This window comes from Callospermophilus lateralis, chromosome 4 (genome assembly GCF_048772815.1).
Source record: "Callospermophilus lateralis isolate mCalLat2 chromosome 4, mCalLat2.hap1, whole genome shotgun sequence".
Classification (NCBI taxonomy): domain Eukaryota; kingdom Metazoa; phylum Chordata; class Mammalia; order Rodentia; family Sciuridae; genus Callospermophilus; species Callospermophilus lateralis.
Genome location: NC_135308.1, coordinates 67,405,938 through 67,425,468, shown reverse-complemented (window position 1 = coordinate 67,425,468; position 19,531 = coordinate 67,405,938). Strand labels below are relative to the sequence as shown.

General features: G+C 47.6%; 1 protein-coding gene across 1 annotated transcript; it reads right to left on the bottom strand.

Moving 5' to 3' along the window:
• Nucleotides 1–1,118: 1,118 nt before the first annotated feature.
• On the bottom strand, nucleotides 1,119–15,570 carry LOC143398279 (interleukin-17 receptor A-like). Its single transcript, XM_076855284.1, is given in 13 exon segments — nucleotides 1,119–2,254; nucleotides 2,257–2,296; nucleotides 2,299–2,497; nucleotides 7,204–7,216; nucleotides 7,305–7,389; nucleotides 7,878–7,961; nucleotides 8,816–8,979; nucleotides 9,089–9,136; nucleotides 11,242–11,368; nucleotides 13,526–13,593; nucleotides 14,315–14,452; nucleotides 15,380–15,404; nucleotides 15,508–15,570. Coding segments are annotated over 13 exon segments (2,190 nt in total).
• Between the last annotated feature and the right edge of the window lie 3,961 nt (nucleotides 15,571–19,531).

The window sequence follows — 19,531 nt, the reverse complement described above, 5'->3', positions numbered from 1 at the left end:
GGCCACAGCCCTCCCACTGACAGGCGGCCAGTCAGAGAGCTCAGGATTCCAGACTCTTCTCCCCACTGAATGCTGTTAGGTTTCACATCACACACTCTATCCTGTCTGCTTTTAAAACTGATCTGAGGTGACTTCCAGGCATGTCTGGCACACAGTCCCCTCCCCTGCAGGGCACCAGCTCACCTTTCATGAAAGGCGTCCCCAGCAGGCCTCTGGGCTGCTGTCCCAGCTCCCAGCCTGGCCTACAAGGTTCTCCCCACCCCGAGCTCTGGCTTCCTCCCCATCCACATCTCTCCTGCCTCCCCCCACCAGCACTCACCCCCAGGCTGCTCCCTTCCCTGGGACTGTGACATTACCCCAAACCAGCTTCTCCCTGGGCCAGGGCCCTACCAGGCCTCTCTTCAGTCTTTATACCTTGTTCCTTCATCCTCATTCCATGCTTGATAATTTTTGGTTCTCACTAGATATTAAACTCCTTGGTGGCCAAGGCCACGGCATGTGCAATATACTATTTTATCCCAAATGCCTGGCACACAGTAGGTGCCAAATAAATGCTGAATGAATCAATGAATGACTCATCCACGAGTTCCTGGGAATGGGTTGTGACTTCTTGTGGGGATACAAGATGGTCACATAAAGAAAAGTTAAGGAGGGGTACTGGGATCAGAATCAGGATGTGTACGTTTTATTTTCCTTAATTTATTTTTGAGACAGGATCTTGCTGTCACACAGGTTGGTCCTGAATTTCTAGGCTCAACTAATCCTCCCATCTCAGCCTCCCAAGTAACTAGGACCATAGGGACATGCCACCATGCTTGATAAGACACCTACATTTTAAAAGCAGATGCTTGGGCTGGGGATGTGGCTCAAGTGGTAGCGCGCTCACTTGGCATGCATGCGGCCCGGGTTCGATCCTCAGCACCACATACAAACAAGGATGTTGTGTCTGCTGAAAACTAAAAAATAAATATTAAAAATTCTCTCTCTTAAAAAAAAAAAAAAGCAGATGCCTCACACACACACACACACACACACACACACACACACATGCATGTACCCACATGCACATACATACCCTCTCAAGGCTCGGGACATAGGAGGCCCTAGGAAGCGGCCTGCTATTCTGTAGCCTGCCTCTCTGACTCCACACTGTCCCAGCCAGAGTTCTTTTGGAGATCTTGGGAGAAAAGCTGCTGCTGGAGGCTCCTCAGGTCCTGCAGAAGCTCAGGAGACAGCTGCTCAGCTGACTTCCCTAGGTCCTTTTCTTCCTCTTCCTCTTCCTCCATTTCCCCAAGCCCATCAGGGGGCTGTGGGGAGCTCCTGGAGATGTAGCCCTGGTCCGACTGCACGGACTGCCGCTGCTCCTCCTCACAGGGTATGGAGGGGTCCTTGAGGACCAGGGCAGGATCTTCCCATGCACCCTGGGCCTGGCTATTCAGACTCTGCTGCAGAAGTGAGAGCATCAAACCCTCCAGCTGCTCCCTCACACCATCGGGGAGGTGGCCAGGTGATGCCACTGGAGTGCTGCAGAGAGGCGAGTCCTCAGGGTCCACCGGGAGGAAGAGGATGTTCTTTCTCTGGAGGCCATGATCCTCCAGCAGGGGGCAGGCCTCGCCCTCCTCCACCAAGGTCAGCCGGCTGGCCACGCTGCTGTCAGCAAGAGGAACCAGCTCCACTGCACAAGCAGCAGGCACCTGCTCTCTGGGAAGCACCACAGTTTGGATGGCCTCCCCCTGGGGCTGCAATTGGGGTGCCACCCTCGACATTCCCCTTCCTTCCTCACCCATGCATAAATCTACCATCAGGCAGCCCTCGGAGGCAGGCTCCAGCACCAGGGGCTTCTGCCTGACAATCCCGCTCCCTGGCGGCAGCAGTGGCTCCTCAAACACTTCTTTGTCCAGGGATGGGAGGTTCTGGTCATCAGTGGAGCAAAGGTTCTCACGTTCAAACCAGTCAGGGCACTGGGTCGGCCACTCCCGGAACTTCTCCACCGCCTCCTTGAGCTGCCAGCCACTGGGGCTCTGCAGGTAATTTTCCCCTGTGAGCTCCTGGAGGCGGTGCATCCGGCCAGGTTCAAACATCTCCAGGTCCTGGATCCGGAAGTAAACCTCCTCAAGCTTGTCCATAAGGGGGTACCTGGAGGTGATGTTGAAGAGGTCAGGGACATCGCTCTCACTGCTGATGCCAGTGAAGTAGCAGATGATGTAGGTGCCAAAGCAGGCTGGCTTCTTGAAGTCTGGCAGGATCATGTGGAAAGGTCCCCAGTGGGCTTCCAGTGGTCACACTGCAGCTGGGTGGTGGGTTCATCCTCCCTCCGCCTCCTGAGTAGCTGGGATTATAAGCATGCATCTCCATGGCAGGCAGGATGATGGAGTTGTTTACCACTCCCTGCTTCTGGTTGCCCACCAAGGTCATGACCCCTACCTCTGAGACGACCTGTTTTTCCAGGAGGTTGAGAGACATTTCAGCACCACAGGGGCTGATCAGAAACAGAGAACTTTATTAATTTGTTTTCTCAGCTTATTGGTTCTTTTGGTTATACATGACAGTAGACTCCATTTTGATAAAATTATATAAGCATGGAATATATCTTATTCTAATTAGGACCTCATTCTTGTGGATGGGCATAATGGTGGGATTCACTTAGATATTTTCATATGTATATATAGGAAAATTATGTTAGATACATTCTGTTTTTCCTATTCCTATCCCCACTCCTTTTCCTTCATTTCCCCTTTGTCTAATCTACTGAACTTCTCTTCTTCCCCCACCCCTTTATTGTGGTTTAGCTTCCACATATTAGTGAAGACATTTGACCTGTGGTTTTTAGGAATTGGCTTATTTCACTTAGCATAATAGTCTCCAGATCCATCTGTTAACTGGCAAATGTCATAAAGCCATTCTTTATGGCTGAGTAATATTTCATTTGTGTATATAGGCCCAAATGTCTTTATCCATTCTTCTGTTGAAGTGCACCTAGGTTGGTTCTATAGCTTAGCTATTGAGAATTGTGCTGCTATAAATATTGATATGGCTGCAACACTGTAGTGTGCTTATTTTAAATCCATTGAAATATATACCAAGGATTGGGATAGCTGGGTTTTATGGTGGTTCCATTTCTAGTTTTTAAGGAATCTCTATACCACTTTCCAGGGTGATTGTACTAATTTGCAGTCCCATCAACAATGTATGAGTGTATCCTTTTTCTTCCACATCCTTGTCAACATTTATTGTTGCTTGTATTCTTGATAATGGCCATTCTGACTGGAGTGGGGTGAAATCACTTCCATTTTAATTTGCATTTCTCTAATTACTAGAGATGTTGAACACTTTTGAATATATTTGTTGATCATTCATATTTCACAGGTCATTGTGAAGTGTCTGTTTAGTTCCTTTGTTCATTTCTTAATGGAGTTTTTTCGGTTTTTTGGTGTTAAATTTCTTGATTTTTTTTTTGCATATCCTGGAAAATAATGCCCTGAGATACAGGTGGCAGATTTTCTCCCATTCCATAGGCTCTCTTATTACACTCTTGTTTTCTTTGCTGGGAAGAAGCTTTTTAGTTTGATGCCAGGGATGATTTTTAAATTTTATTTCTTGTGATTTAGGAGTTTTGTTAAGGAAGTCAGTTCCTAAGCCAATATGTTGAACTCAACAACACACTCCATTGACACCACAGTGGAGGAAATGTTGGAGATGAAACTTAGAAAGTTCATGGTTAAACTGATCTCTGAGGTAAAAGATGATGTAAGAAGTGAAAATAGAGAGAAAATACAAGAAGTGAAAGATCATTTCAATAAGGAGATAGAGATTCTGAAGAAGAATCAATCAGAAATCCTTTAAATGAAGGAACCAATAAACCAAATTAAAAATTTGTTGGAAAGCATCAAAAACAGGCTACATCACTTGGAAGATAGAGTTTCAGAAAATGAAGACAAAATATGTAATGTAGAAAACAAGGTTGACCATGGAGAAAAGATATAAAAAGACCATGAATAGAGAAAAACAATTTTTTTTGCATATTTTTTTTGCATGTCCTGGAAAATAATGCCCTGAGGTACAGGTGGCATTTAGATATAAATTTAGAGGTAAACCAATTTGGAGGTAAACCAATGTACCATTTAGAGGTAAACCAATCTGGATCTTGGCTGATTTTTCATCCAAGGTCAAAGGACATTGATCCTAAAAGCTAGGAGGTCCTGAAGTAATTCATACCAAGCTCTGGAAGAAAATGGATGTGAACCAAAAATAGTATGTCCAGCAAAATTAAGCTGAAGATTTGAAGTGGTGGGCCAGGTAGTGAGTTGGGTGAGCCAGGAGGGTCAAGTGGGCTAGGCGAGCTAGTAGAAATGGTGACCTCTAGGAGCACGGTCACGGAGAGTGGATGGTGAGCTCCTCAGATGCGCCAGACTTTCCCAGGGATTGGGGGTTGGGAGGGTCAGTTCATCGGCAGCCACGTCTAGAGAAAACAGGAGAAGCAAGGCCACATGCTTGATCCTCACACCCAGGCTCCAGGTGGAGCCCCTACTGGCCAGTCTGTGAGGGACCTGGACCCAATGCAGAGCTTGACTCCCTAGCCTAATAAATGCAACCATTTCTTAGGCCATTGAGGATAAGCCATTGGGGATAAGCCAAATGTTGCTTGTTTGGGATGCCTGAAAAAAATCAGCTTGGTGTCTCTCTCTCTCTCACAATCCTATCTGCCCTTAAGTTGATCCTTTAAACATTTTAATTGGAAAAAAAAGGCACAAAGACTTGGCTATGGAATAGAGGTGTCTGCTTAGGGAAGGACCTTTTTTTAATTTTTTTTTTTTCACATAATGCAATAGATTCAACATCCTTTCCTTGTCTGATTGAAAACATGGTATACCAGAACTTTCTGTTTGGGTGCCCCGAAAAGCCCTCTATGTGGAGTGGTGGAAGGTAGGTCCAAAATGTGGGTCTCTTGAAGGGACTCAGAAACCACAGCATACATCTGATGTAACCCATGCATCTATCAGAGATTATTTGCTTATTTATTTATTTTTCCTAGCCTTGCATAGCTAGGAAAGCACTCTACCATTGAGCTACACTCCAGTTCCCAAGCTAGAGATTTAGACTTTAATTTTAATCCTCACTCTCAGGGATTCACCTCAGAACTACCAGAAGACACTCTGATAACTACTGAGGATTTTCCTGGGATAGATGGCAATTCAGGAAAGTCACAAATGCCATAGCATCTGGTATAGTTCAGACACTTGAAGTATGTGTCTCCTCCTTGAATTAAAACCAAACCAAGGGGCTGGGGTGTAGCTCAGTGGTAGGGAGCTTGCCTCACAAGTGTGAAACAACTTCCCAGATGACAGAAGAAACAGCCTAGAGTCACAGTGGGGCAGGGAAAAACTGAGTCTTCTAACCTATGACACATGTTCTCCTTGACTAGCATTTGACCAGCAGAGGAGGCAAGGGAGAAGGAACTGCTATGTACTGATGCCCACCAGCAGGTACCTTTCTTGGCATCTCATTTAATCCCAACAAAGCCCTGAGAGAGGCATTACTATCTCATTCTATAGAAAAGAAAATGGAACCAATTGTTAAGTAACTTGCCTATAACTGCAAAGCTGGTGAGTACAGCAGGGTCTGCAGCTGTGGGTTCAGGGTCCAGAGACTGAGACTTCTCTATCACATGCTGCCGTGCTGTGTTATTCTCCCTGACCTTGTACACACAAGTCTGAGGGCCACAGGATGGGGTCGTTCAGCTGTTCCATCTGCCTGGTGGATCAATCCTGATGCAGGGGAATTTTCTCTAGTTTCTTCAAACCCATTGATTTTTCAATAATACTATTTTTAATAATGATATAACTGGCTAATAGTTCTTAAGCAAATATCATGTGCCAGGTTCTGAGCTAAGAATTTGTGTGCATTATTCCACTTAATCCTTTTAATAGCCTGATGATGTGGGTATCATTATCATTGTCATTTTATAAAAGAGGAACCTGAGGCACAGAGAATCAAGTGATCTTCCCAGATAGTGGTGAAGCTGGTCTTTGCGTCCAGGTTCAGCCAGACACCTCATTCTAGGTTCCTGACCACGTGATTTAAGAGAGGCAACTATAGTTACTGAGCCTGAGATTACAGAGCTGGATTGAAGGGCACCCTGTAGGCACAGACTTACAGAGAAGGTCTAGGGGTAAGGCTGATGCAGGAAGGAGAAGGAAGGACACAGGGGAGAAGTGAGGATCAAAGGGGAAGCCCCCCCTCCCGCCAGCCCCAGAGTCTCTGACACTTACCATGTTGCCTCCAAGTTGCGCATTTAGTCTTCGGGAAGAAGACGAAGTCCACCAGCATGACAGAGATGAAGCCAAACACCCACAGGGATTTATAATCTGTGGTGAGCAGAACAGCGTGAGTGACAGGCAGGGGTCCCATCCCCATTCCCCAGTCCCTGGCTCTGTCCTCTCTGGCCTGCACCAGGACACACTGAGCCTCAGGTTCAGCCTTGTCTGCCTGGCTGGGTACAAGGCTCAGTCAGGAACCCCTCTGACCCCTGGGGAATGTGGGAAAGGGTCTGAGCTTACCTGCAATTGTGACTGCAATTAGAACAAAAGGAAAAAAGAGAAGAGAGTGTTCTTAATTATTAGCAGTAATTACAAAACCCATCACTGATGTCCACGGAGGGCCTAACCCTATACCCAGCACTTTAGATATGGGTCAAACTTAATGCAGCCATCTACATGAAGCACCCTCAGTTGTTGGCCTAAGAAGAGGTGCCTCACCTCCCACCTGGGAGGCCAGGTCTCTTCCAGCCTGTGCCATGTCTGCTGTTGTGCAGTTGGCATGTGGCGATGGCCTCGTGGGAGTTGGGGACCCATGGCTTCTGAAGGAGAAGTACGCAACTGGCTCAGGTAGGAAGCTGGGGTTCTCCACCACCTTAGCATGTGATCTGGAACAAGCTATTTAACATCTCTGCCTCAGTTTCCTCATCTGTGAGCCTGGGGTGGGGAGTCTCTACTTCACCATACTGTGACTAGCAGTTTGTAAGAAGTAAAGCACTTCCATTTTATTGGTGCCTAACTGTAACTGTGTGCTAGTAACAACCCCATCTTCCAGTCAAGGAAGTTAGGACAAGGAAGCCACAAACTCTGCCCAAGGCCACACAGCTTACGAAGGGCTGTGGGGAGTGCAGCTCAGGAGAGTGTCCTCAAATTAAGACACCCTCCCCACCTCTCCGCCACACCTAGGACCAGGTCAGGACTCAGCTCCAGGGGATGACCTTCACCCAACCTCACCCCAGACACAACCCAGGGCAGAGGTGTCCCCCCTACCTGAAGTCTCTGGAACGTCTGGGCAGGGGATGGTCATGGTGTGTCTAAGGCAGTCATTAAGGCAGCTGTTGAAGAAGGGCTGGACCTGGGAGAGAAGAGGAAGAACTGGAAGAGGGCCTCTGAGAGGTGGCAACATACACCCATCCCCAGGCTTTCTCAACAGCAGGGGCCATTTGCAAGAAATGGACCCTGGGTGGCTAGGCCAGGACCTCCATGTGGCTGTTGAGCTGGGCGTAGGAGTCTGAGGCAGGAGGATCATCTGAGCCCAGGACTTTGAGTCCAGCCTAGGCAACGTTAAAACACTCTATCAAGAAACCCAAAGATCTTTCCAGGGGCTGCTGAACCAGGTCTCCTATCTGTGCAATGGGTCAAAGGTCCCCTGCCCAGGTGGGGTTGGGAGAACAGGGCAGCTGAAAGGCAGGCTGGTGCCTTCCCTGCCAGGGCACTACAGACAGAGCGGTGCTGGTGCCCGATACAGCGCAGGCCCACAGCTGCCCTTGCTTACCTCGACCCCTGGCAGGAAGGCCCACCTGTGCACACTCTCCCACACCTGTGTGCATCACAGCCACCCACCTGTACTCGGTGGCGACAGCACCAGTTAGAGCTGTGTAGCGGGAGAGTGAGGTTGGCTCGCTGGTGGAATTCCTCTTGTTTGGGCTGCAGAGAGGAGGACGGAAAAGGCCAGTTGGATACGACCTTGCTGCATCACATCCCCAAAGAAGCTGTGGGGACATCACCCTCATGGACCAAATGCACTTCTCAGGAAGGCCAGAGGGGGAAACGCTTTTCAGATTTCTATTCCAGAAAAATTGACCATTCTGCAGGGCGAGTGGTTTGCTGTCAACTGATAAACACAGTAGTAACTGGTATTTCCCCCTCTGCGTGGCTGCTGGGGACTGTAGGACAGATCTGTGTTCACACCCAGCAGGGGGACAGACCACACAGCACATCTTTTCTGCACTAACCTGGCTTCATCTTATTTCTTATCTGTAGGACCCCTTTGTCTTAATCCCCACATTTCTTCTTCTTTTTTAATCTTCAATCCTTTTTGGAGTTGGGCTCAGTGGCTCACACCCAGCCACTGAGGTAGTTCCAGCAACACAGGAAGCAGAAGGACTTCACGTTCAGGGCCAGCCTCAACTACTTAGCAAGGACCTAAGCAACTTAGCAAGACCCTGTCTCAAAATTAAAAAGGGCTGGGGATGTGGCTCAGTGGTGAAATGCCTCTGGGTTTAAACCCCAGTGCGTTTGTGTGTGTGTGTGTACACACATACAAATCCTTTTTGGAATCAAGTAGAATAAAAACAGCAAAATAGAGAATAAGGGGAGAATGGGGGAAGGAAGAACAAAAAGGACAGGGGGTGGTGAGCAGGGCAGAATTGATTCTATTTCATCAGCTAAAAGATGGAAAGGAAGACCAACTCTACGGCTTGCTGGGCGCCCAGGCCACTCCTGACTCGGCAGTGTTGGGCTCTGGAGCTATGTCAGAGGGGTGACGAAATGGCCATTACCGCAGGTATCTGCTGTATGTGCTCGAAGCAGCTGTGGTCCTCCATGTGTGGAAAACTGTTGAGCAGGATCTGGTAATGGGAGGATTCGTTCCACAGGGTGAAGCTCACCCGCAGCTGGTGGGCCTCCAGGGTTTCCACGGTGATGTTGGGGTCCCACAGGCTGCCTGTCAGGGGCACAGATGTGGGCTGGGAGTGAGAAGGGGTGTGCACACCCACGTGTGTGTACGTGCATGTGTCTGCATTGGGTACAGTTCTCCCAGGCCAGCCAGTTACCTGAGCTCACACATGGCGTGGTTATCTTTATCCTGGAGTCCTCACAATCTGCCGACCCAGAAAGAGAAACAATTAATCCTCTGCCTTAGGAAGTCTGCTCTTCCAGACTCTGGGCAACAGCAGCCAAAATCATGTTCCTTGGGAAGACTGTTCAAAGACGGTCCCTTTATAGCAAGCTCCAGGACTGGACTGCTGCCACTGGCCAAAGATCCAGTATCGGCAGTGACCTGTCCATCTCAGTCCTCCTCTCTCAGAAAACCTTCCTGATTCTAGTATATGCCTCCTGAGCTCACTCTGGGTAGCCACAGTCTTGCTCCTTCCAGTTCCTTCTCTCCCCACCAGGAGCTTCCTGGCCCACAGATCCCTCTGCCTTTTTACAGACTGAGAAGTACTTTGGTCTCCACAGAAGATTCTCAAGCTTTTGTGGACATCGTCATCACTAGTTCCTCGCCCAGCAGATCTGTGTGGGTGCTGAGAATCTGCATTTCTAACAAGTTCCCAGACAATCTGTTGATGCTGCTGGTCCATAGATCACACTGAGGACACTGCCCAACAGTGATATTCTTGGTCCCTTGTTATGGTTTAGATATGAGGTGTCCCCTAAAAGTCATGTGTGAGACAATACAAGAAGATTTAGAGGTAAACTGTTGGGCTATGAGAGCCTTAACCCAATCAGTGAATCAATCCCCCCTCCCAAAGGGATTAACTGGGTGGGAACCAAAAGCAGGTTGTGGCTGGAGGAGTGGGGCACTGGGAACGTGGGGTGCTGGGGACGTGCCTTTGCAGTTTATATTTTGTCATGAGAAGAGCTCTGCTTCCTGGGCACTGTGTGTTTAGCTGCTTTATTTTGCCACACTCTTCTGCCATGATGTCCTGCTTTATCTCAGGCCCTGAGGAATAGTCAGCCACCTATGGACAGTACACGGAAACTGTGAGTCCAAAAATAAAATTTTCTTCCTCTAAATTATTCTTGTCAGGTCCTATAGCAGCGAAAAAGCTGACTAAAGCATCGTCTTCTCCAATCTCCTTGATTATAATGCTTTTACTTTGGTTTAAAAAGACACGTGGCAAGTTTGAACCACCTTAGAGGGACAGGATGAGTCAGTCTACTTTAGGAACAGGAGAGGGGGTGGGGAGATTTACTCATTCAACAAAGACCTATTGAGTCTACTATAGGCCCTGCACTGTCCTGGGCACTGGGCACTGAACACACACACTGTGGTGGGTAAGACGAAGTCCCTGCCCTCTGGAGATGACACTGAAGAAGAAAAGCCCACTAAGAGCAAACCAAGAGCATGTATGAGAACAATGTCAGAGAACAATGACCACCATTGATTCACTGGGTATGTGTGTGTTTGTAAAAAGAGGGTCATCACCACCTTCAAGCATTTTCTGGGCTGGGGGAGGAGTGCTGTGGGCTGTGCTTGCCTAGTACACCTAGGCCCCTGGCTGAGATCCTCAGCATTAAAAACCCCAAGCATTTCCTGACCAGGCAATTTATGAGGTTCTGGACAGTACAGAAGTGTGGAAGACTCAGACCTCGTCCTCAGTGGGCTGAGGTTCTAGATGTACCTGGCTCTGAACAAGAGATGTAGGAAATGGCTGAGATTCAGGGGAGGGCAGAGGTATAGAAGGTGACATAGATAGAAGGTGTCCAGTATGCTTTAGAAGATACACTTGGCAGTGATCCCAGGCAGGATGGGTCAGGGAGGGGAGAGAAGAAAGTGGGATAATGGAGATGGGTGTGGGGCAAATGCAGACAGGGTGTGTGTGGGGGCGGGAATGAAGAATGTGACTGGAACTAGGCTGAGAGCAGGAGCCACCACTCTTCCCAGTGTGTCTTATCTTCCTGACATTTTCTGGGCTCGAGCTAGTTCTCTGGACAGAGGGAAGGGCTCTTATTCCCATCACACTCCTGGGATCCTGGGCCCATATCCAGTGTTGGCCAATTAAGAAGGGGCTGCCTTCAAGGGGTGGAGGCTGAGCCTCACACTAAGGAGCTCCCAGACCCGGGCGCCTATTCTTTCTGTGGGTACCACATGCTGGCAATAGCCATGGTTGAACTCAGCAGGGAGGCTGCTGTCTGACCCTGCTGCCAGCTTCTCATCCCAGAGTTGAATGATGGAGGAAATGGCTTAGGAGGAGGCTCTTACCTGGCACAAGGAGCTTCTTGGACAGGTGGTTTGGGTCCCCATCAGGGACGGGCTTGGGCAGGTGGTGAACAGTCACCTTGTACTCCTGGCCGGGTTCTACCACAAAGTGGCTGAAGGCGAAACGCCACTGAAGAGAAGGGAAGAGGGGAGGTTGGGTGGGTCACACACACCTGTCACCCATCTGGACCCACAGGATCCCATCCCTACCTTCCCCCCAAACCAGTCAGAAGTAGGAATAAAACAACCACCACAGCAGAATCTGAAACTGGAGGCACAGTATCTTCCTGTTTTCTCTGGTCTTTCCTGCCTGTTTTAAAAAACCTAGGCTGGCCTCATCAGTAGAGAGCATTGTCAAATGCAGAGGAGGAGGGCAGAGGCTGGGATGGCTCAGTGGTAGAGCAGGAGCTCAGAGCTCAGCAAGCACAAGGCCCTGGGTTCCACCCCTGGCACCCAAACAAAACAAAACAAAAACCCCTGCAGAACAGGTGGACAGTGGGAGCAGTCCTCCCCTCCCATCAGCTCTCTGGAATTCCCGAACAATGGGAGTAAGTGACCTGAGCTGGAGGGCTTGAGGCTATTGGACCTGGAACACAAGAGGCAGCTATATACTGTTCATCTTCCTCTTACAAGGCATAGTGGGGGGTCTCTGTGGAGAATGTTCTGAAGCACATAAGAGCAGAGGGAGAGCTAGCGATCCCACTCACCCTGGGTCTGCAGTGAGATATGTTTGTACTGAGCTACCTTCCAGATAGTACAGATGTAGAATCCAACTCCTTTTTTAAAAAAGTTTTGAGAGATAGGGCCTTGCTGCATTGCCCAGGCTGCCCTCACACTCCCGGGCTAGGTGATGCTCCACCTCAGCCTCCAGAGTAAACCCCATTCTAATGACCTGGTGGAGGGGGCTGGGGGGTCCTTTGCTTCTAAGTAGATCAAGGCACCAGGTCCTCGCCCTCCACATAGCAGCCAAGTTTGGGGTCCTCACTTAACATTGAGGGGGGCTCTGCCTTCGGTGCTTATGTCTTTGGCAGATCTAATTTGTTTTAAAGCAATCATCTGCAGATTTAAACCAGTAGTTTTTCAAACTAGCACCTATATTAGGTTATACAGAGGGTCCTTAAACACCAACTGCTGGGCCCCACCCTCAGAGATTTTTTTTCAAGAGGTCTGGGATGGGGCCAGAGAACACGCATTTCTAACAAGTTCCCAAAGGTTGCTGATGGTCCAGGGAACAGCTTTGGGAGTCGCTGCTTTCAACTAACTACACAAGACCAACATTTTATCCTAGAGCTGTGAAAAGCAAAACCAGACCAAGCTGTTAAGACTCATCTGCTTGCACCCCACCCAGAGGAGGTTGTTTGGTCCAGGTAGTTTTTCCTCTTGGAGGCAGGCCCTGGATCAGTTCAAGTTACAGACCCAGGAGATGGTGTAACAAAAGTCCACTTCACCTTTTGAATGTAGCCCTTGCTGCTTATTTTAAAAGGGACATGTTTTTCTTTTCCTCTTTTCCCCTCTCCCCTTCCCTAACTTACCTGCAAAGAAAAGGTTACCTTGAGTTATCAGTGCTCCACAGGAAGGAGATGTCACTGGAAGATCTAGGAAGTGACTATCTCCCAAATCAACAAGTGAATTTCAACACACCTCAGGGAACACCTGGGAGATCCTGCCAGGCACATCTGAAATGCAGTCTTTGAAAAGCTTCTTCCAAAGCCCTCTGTTTTCCCCACGGGCAGAACCCAGAATGAGTCTCCTGTGATTCTCCTTTGCTAGCAAAGCAATAAACCTCCTCTTTCCTTTTCTCAAAACCGTGTCTTCATTATTAAATTGACATGAATTGGCATTAGGGTCAAGGACCAAGCTTCCAGGAACAGTAGGACTGTAGAAGTGGTCTTCTAATTCAACTTCCTTTAGGAATGAATAGCTAAGGGGCTGGGGCAGCTCAGTGGTAGGGAGTGTGCTTAGGATGCATAGGCCCTGGGTTCTGACCCCAGAATCAAAATAAAATAGAATCAAACAAACAAATAAAAACAATGAATAACTGGGTAAAGTTGGAGAAAAAAAGCAGGGGTGGGTACATCAGGATCTGTCTCCTAGTATGGCTCACAGCAGATACCACATCCCCCCTGGAGGCAGCCATCTTGAATTCCTCAGACCCCCACCCCCATCCCCAAAGCACTGTCTCATCCAAATCTGGGGACAAATCTGTACTGTACCTCAGAAGAACGCAATCCACTCAGGAGCTGTCTTCTTACCTGCTTGTAACGTTTTAGTTTGGACCGAACTCGACACACAAATGTTCATTGGTGTTTAGCTGCAGGACAGACAACTTTGCACCCTTGGGGGAGAAGAGGCCAGCTGAAGTCGGAGGGAGGAGAGGAGACAAACAGATGCAGCTGCATAAACCACTGGGTGTGCCACTTCCCTATCTGCTAGGCTTGCTCACTCCTAAAGGAAAACCTGCCCATCTCGCCTAACCCCCCACTTCCTGTTCCTTTCAGCTCACTCTCTGCCTCAGCCTACCGCCTTTCAGACAGCTGCCACACAGCTAGGTGAGGACAAGTGGCACTTTACACCAGACCAGCAGCAGGGGCTGTGCAAACTTGCGCCTCACAGCAGCCATCCCTGCCATTCTTGCAGAGAAGGAGTAGTGAGCCTGTGGGCTGGGGACTCAGAGGGAACCAATCTGGTGCCTGTTCACTCTGGGCTGGCTTGTTAATAGCTCCCCAAATCTGTGTTGGCCTCTAAGTTTAGGGAAAAAACACAGGCAAATGTGCTACCATTTTTCCAGATATAAACATTCCAATTGTAAACATCTGAAATTGTTCAAGAAATTAACTACTTGCCTTTATTTTCTTTCAGGGTAATAAAATTTTAGGCAAAGGAAAGTCTTCCATGAAGGATAGTGTGATTTTGCTGTGGGCTCGCCTCTAAGACAGTGAAAAGGTATTGGCAGAACGATTGATGGATCCTTCCAGCACTGAACTACAGCCTTCATGTCTGAGCACAGGACCAGAGCCTAATTATGAGTTTGAATGGGAGGTGATGACCCCAGGGCCTGGCTGACATGCCCACTCACCATCTGTCTGCAGTGTCCATTCGATGTGCACCACAGGAATCAGGTCTCCATGCTGGGTTCTGGCAAGACGCAGCTGGATCTGGACATGTTTTGGAGTCAGGTTCCGAGGGTGGATCCAGCTGTCATCCAGGCAGGTACCTGGTAACCAGGGAGAAGCAACAATCAGAGATGGCACCCTTCCTATCCCCAGGAGGCCCAGCAAGCTAGTTCCTGAATGGTTTCGGGCCTGTGACCTTCCAGCTTGTGACCCCCCTGGGGTCCTACTCTTTCCTAAGGCTGGTCTGGGGTAACCACAAAGCTCTGAGTCTAAAGGGCAATTTGGGAAGATAGGTTTTGAGTAGAAGTAGGGGTTGGAAATGGGGCACAGGATCATTGGTTAGAGCTGACTTTTACATGTCGGGGTCCCTAATCAGCACAGACACAAGAAGTATGTGCCTCGCCCTTCAATGAAACCAAGCCAAGCAGCTGGGGATGTGGCTCAGTGGTAGAGGGCTTGACCAGCTTATGTGAGGCCCTGGGTTCCATGCCCAGCACCAAAAAAACATAACAAAACCAGGCATCATGGTGCACTCCTGTAATCCCAGCAACTCAGGAGTCTGAGACAGGAGGATCACTAGTTCCAGGCCAATCATAATAACTTAGTAAGACCCTATCTCAAAAAAAAAAAAAAAAAAAAAAAAAAGACTGTACTGGGATATAGCTCAGTGGTAAATGCCCCTGGGTCCAATCCCCAGTACCAAAAACCAAACCAAATCAACCAACACCATAGATCACAGCCATCTTACTTTACAGTGAAAGTCATGGAAGACCAAATTGTCTTAAAGGTACACTAGGGCAGCATGTCAGAGAATACTTTCAAAATCCAGATGACAGCAGGGTTTCTCACTGCTCAACTTCTGCATGTGAATGTTCTCCATAGGAAGCACAGGTGTCCACACCTGGGGCGTTCCCTGAGACCACCACAGTCTGAACTTGTAGAGGGGCCACAGATCTGCTGCCAGAAATCAGCACAAGCCAATCACAGTATTAACAAAGTAACAAGAGGAACAAAAAAAGAGGACTTACTGTTCTTGACTCTGCAGTCTAGCTCCTGTGGAAAGAAAGAAGTTGGTAATTACAGCAGAAAGAACTTAACCCATGCACTGCTGGACTCCAGACACCTTCCCAAGCTCATTTATGGGGATAAAACTTACACAGCTCTCCCTTTCCACATTTGGGGACTTCTCTGGGAGGTCTTTTCCCACCCTTTCTTTCATCCTGGCCAACCAAGGGGAAGGGGCATGATAGATGGCAAAATGGAAGTGGAGATTTTATGAGTAACTGTTAGACGCTGGGAACTTTACAACTTTAAAAGACACTGAGAGGTTTGCCTTGGGGCACCCTAGTGAAAAGGTCCCCAAATCTCTGGAAGCTTTCAACCTTTGGGAGTGATGAAAGCCAAATCATGGGTCCTGAAGCAGATCAGTTATGGGAAATCCACTAAGTCCCTATAAACTTACTAGAAATGTGGGGGGCTTGGGATCCAACCCAGGGCTCAGTAAATGAAACCATTCTTCTGAGGAGTGACCGCCACGTGTTCCATTAAATGTCACGGTACTGGACTAGGTTGAATATTTTATTTTCCTTTTCCTCCCACCATATAAAAATTATAGGAAAGGGAAAATTTTTCCAAATTCTGAAGGACAAAGAGGCAACTTTAGTGGGCAAAAGATGTGAACATTTTAAAAGTCAAAGCAGAAGGAGGAGGGGGTAAATAGCTTGGGCAACAGAGGAACTCATGTCTGAAGGCTGCAGAATGGAGTGCAGGTCCCCCTGGGGAATGTAGGAACCTGTCCTTGAAGCCAGATTTAAAGATAGGTAGGTAGCGTAGATAGGTAACTCGGGTCTAATATGGAGTCCAATAAAGAAAATGAAGTCAGGATCTGAGCCCCAGGAAAACCAGAACAACACCTGGGAAATTGAAATATTAATGTCCCCAAGGCCTGTTAATAAAGCAGCTCCCAGCAAAACAGGGAGATGCTAATCCAACCACCCTAGGCCCTTCCTGCCCAGATCATTCCTTCCCTCCCCAAAGGCCCACCAGTTTCCCACCTTTTAGCCTTCCCACCTACATCCCCCATCACACAGAGGAGAGAGGGAAATAAAGGACAGGAATGTGGGAGGACAAAAGAAGACTTAGGTATAAAAGGGAGAAGACCCCCTCTTTCCGGATCGTCCCCTTTTTGGGGGGCGGGCGGGGTGGGGGGTGGTTGTCTTTTCTGCTGTCCTTTAATAAAGCCTTTCACGTCCCACTCCACACTTGCCCAGGCGTGCTTCTCTGGAGTTATACTTCAGTATTCAGGGAAGCAAGGACTCGTCAGGTCACGCGACACCTAAACAGTTACATCCTGAGCTCAGACTGCTGGCAGTCAGGCCCAGAGGAAACACCTCCAGATTCCAACACATGACAGCCACCCAACAGGCCAGGCCCATCATCAGCCTGACCTCCCACACAGTGATGTCCCCTGTCCTTAACCCCAAGTGCACAGAGCACTCCACAAGCTTTTTAGTATTTCTTCTTAAAATATTTTCAAGGAGGACCCAATAATTGAGATGGGTTTCCTGAATGAAAAATAGATCAAAACAAAATTTAAAAAATGCTCCTGGAGGGGCTGTGGCTGTGACTCAGAGGTAGAGCTCTTGCCTAGCATGTGCAAGGCGCTGGGTTCGATCCTCAGCACCACATAAATAAATAAATAAGTAAATAAATAAATAAAATGAAGATATTGTGTCCAACTACAACTAAAAAAATATTTTAAAATTTTTATTTAAAAAAATGCTCCTGGAGGAAAGAAGATAATGCTTGGAACAGAATAAAATGAAAACAAACAAATGAAAGGAGAAGACACTGCATTCATAAGACAAAGACAAGATGAATAATCAGAGAATGAAAATGATCCTGGAAAACAAAAAAAATTCAGGGGCTGTGGCTCAGTGTAAAGCACTTGCATGTGTGAGGCTCTGGCTTCCACCTCCAGCACTGGAAAAAAAATCACAAGGAGTGTTGGGCTATAAGATTAGAGAGATTTCTTTGAAGGTAGCGATACCGCTAGTTACCAGTGACAAGTTCTGCTCCCTCAAATGTTGAAGTTTGAAGCACACTGAGGCAAGCATATAAAGGAGGGTTTATTTAAAAGGGGGTAACATAGACTTCTCTTGGGAGGGAGTAGGGGACATGGCTGATATCCTGGTATTTCAAGAAGGGAGGCGTTCTGCCCTTTTTATATGCCCTAGGCTTCCTTTGTTTTCTTTCCCTCTTCCCCTCATCTTTCTCCTTCCTACAATGTGACTAGGATGGCCAGGAAAGTGGGATGGCCAAAAGGTGGGAAACAGGTGGGCTGGAGGGGGAAGGGCAGGGTGGTGCAGCCCAGGACACATTGATTAACAACTTTATAAGCTCCCTGTAGGGAGGGGCAATTCCTGGGACAGGTTATCTTAGCAACAGGTTGGAGCAGGGGCAGGTTCTTGATAAGGGTGGAGGAAGCCCTTTGAAGGAATTAACATTTCAGTCCTGCAAGCAACAGTGTCCAACTTCCTGGGACTTCACTCAAAATGGGTCTGACTCTATACTGACTGCCTGTCTAATTCTGGCTTCAGCAGAGCAAATGCAGATAGAAACAGAAGATAAACATATGAAGATCAGAGAATCAATTTAGGAAATACAAAATATGATTAACTGGATTTCCCAAAAGAGGTTATGTAATGCCAGATTCGTGGGACCCCAATAGACCCCCAGGAGCCAAATCCGATGCAAGCACACAAGAGTCTTTATAGCAAGCTTGAGCCTGGACTCACAACCATTTCCGATGCAGCGGTCACAGGGAGTGAGTTCCGGTCCTTTGTTCAGTGAGATTTTATAGGTTTTGGGGGGATACTCTATGTGTTACAACATCACACAGCAAATCATTTCACACCACGGGAAAGTCAAACAACAACTCTTAACATTGATTAGCACATTCACTGGCGGGAACAAGTTGGGTAGGGGTGATTGGTTAGTACAAGAGGGGGATTCCTTTGAACTGATTGGTTTAAGCCATGAGGGGTGTACGTGCTAAACGACATGGTTTCCCAACATGTTATCAACCACCATAAACTACTGGGGGGTCATTGGCATCCCAGGTATTTTCCCTGTCTCATGCTGATTGGTGGTTGCTAGGGGGTTGCTATGGATCCTCACCTAGCCTGACTGAGTCAGGGACACCTGGTGCAGCAGATCTCTCCTGTTATTTGCAGACAAACAACTCAGCATCGTGGGTGTGTGCCTAGAAAGGCTCTGTGGGTTTTTCTAAGGACAAGGGTCACGCCCCCTTCCTTAGGACAGGCCTTGAGGTAGAAGCTGCTGTTATTTATTTTCAAAAATGGAGTCACATCAGTTTCTCAGTTACAGGGAAAATAATAAAATTAAAGAAATATTATTATTATTTATTTTTAAAAAGGACAGTCTGGAACTGAAAGACATGCACTGCCCAGTGAAAAAGCTCTGTTTAATGGCCTGCACAACAACTAAAGAAAATAAAGAAGCAGACCAAGGATCAATATCAAGAAGCCATCGAAACAGCAGAAACAAAAAGAGGATCCTAAAGTTTCCAGAGGAAAAAGAAAAAGGGCCAGGTGTGATATGAAGAGCCAGGAAACAGAACAGGATATCTTAGCATCTCTATTGTTTGCTGAAGGCAACAAAGCAATTCTGAAGGAACAGAATTCTTAACTTGGATTTTTAAAATTTCTAGCCACATTAGCAAAAAAAAAAAAAAAAAAAAAAAAAGGTGAAGGGTACACTAAAGATATTTTCAGACATGCAAAGACTTAAAAATACATATCTCATCTATATCCCATATTATATATCCGTATTGCTCATATACTTAGGAAATTGCAGGGGCATATGCTCCAGGAGATGAGAGAGTATCCCCCAAGGAGAAAGACACAGGGTCCAGTGTAACAGCTGAGTCCTTGCTTCCCCCAATGCTGAAGTATAACACCAGGGAAGCATGCCAGGGCAAGTGAAGAGTGGAAAGTGGGGGGCTTTATCAAAGGACAGCAGAAAGGACATCCCCAACCCCCTAGGAAGAAGGGGACCTGAAAAGTGGAATCCTTTCCAGAGGAGGTCTTTCCTCTTCTATATCTAAGGTTTTCTTTTGTCCTCCCACATTCCTGTCCTTTATTCCCTCTGACCTCGTG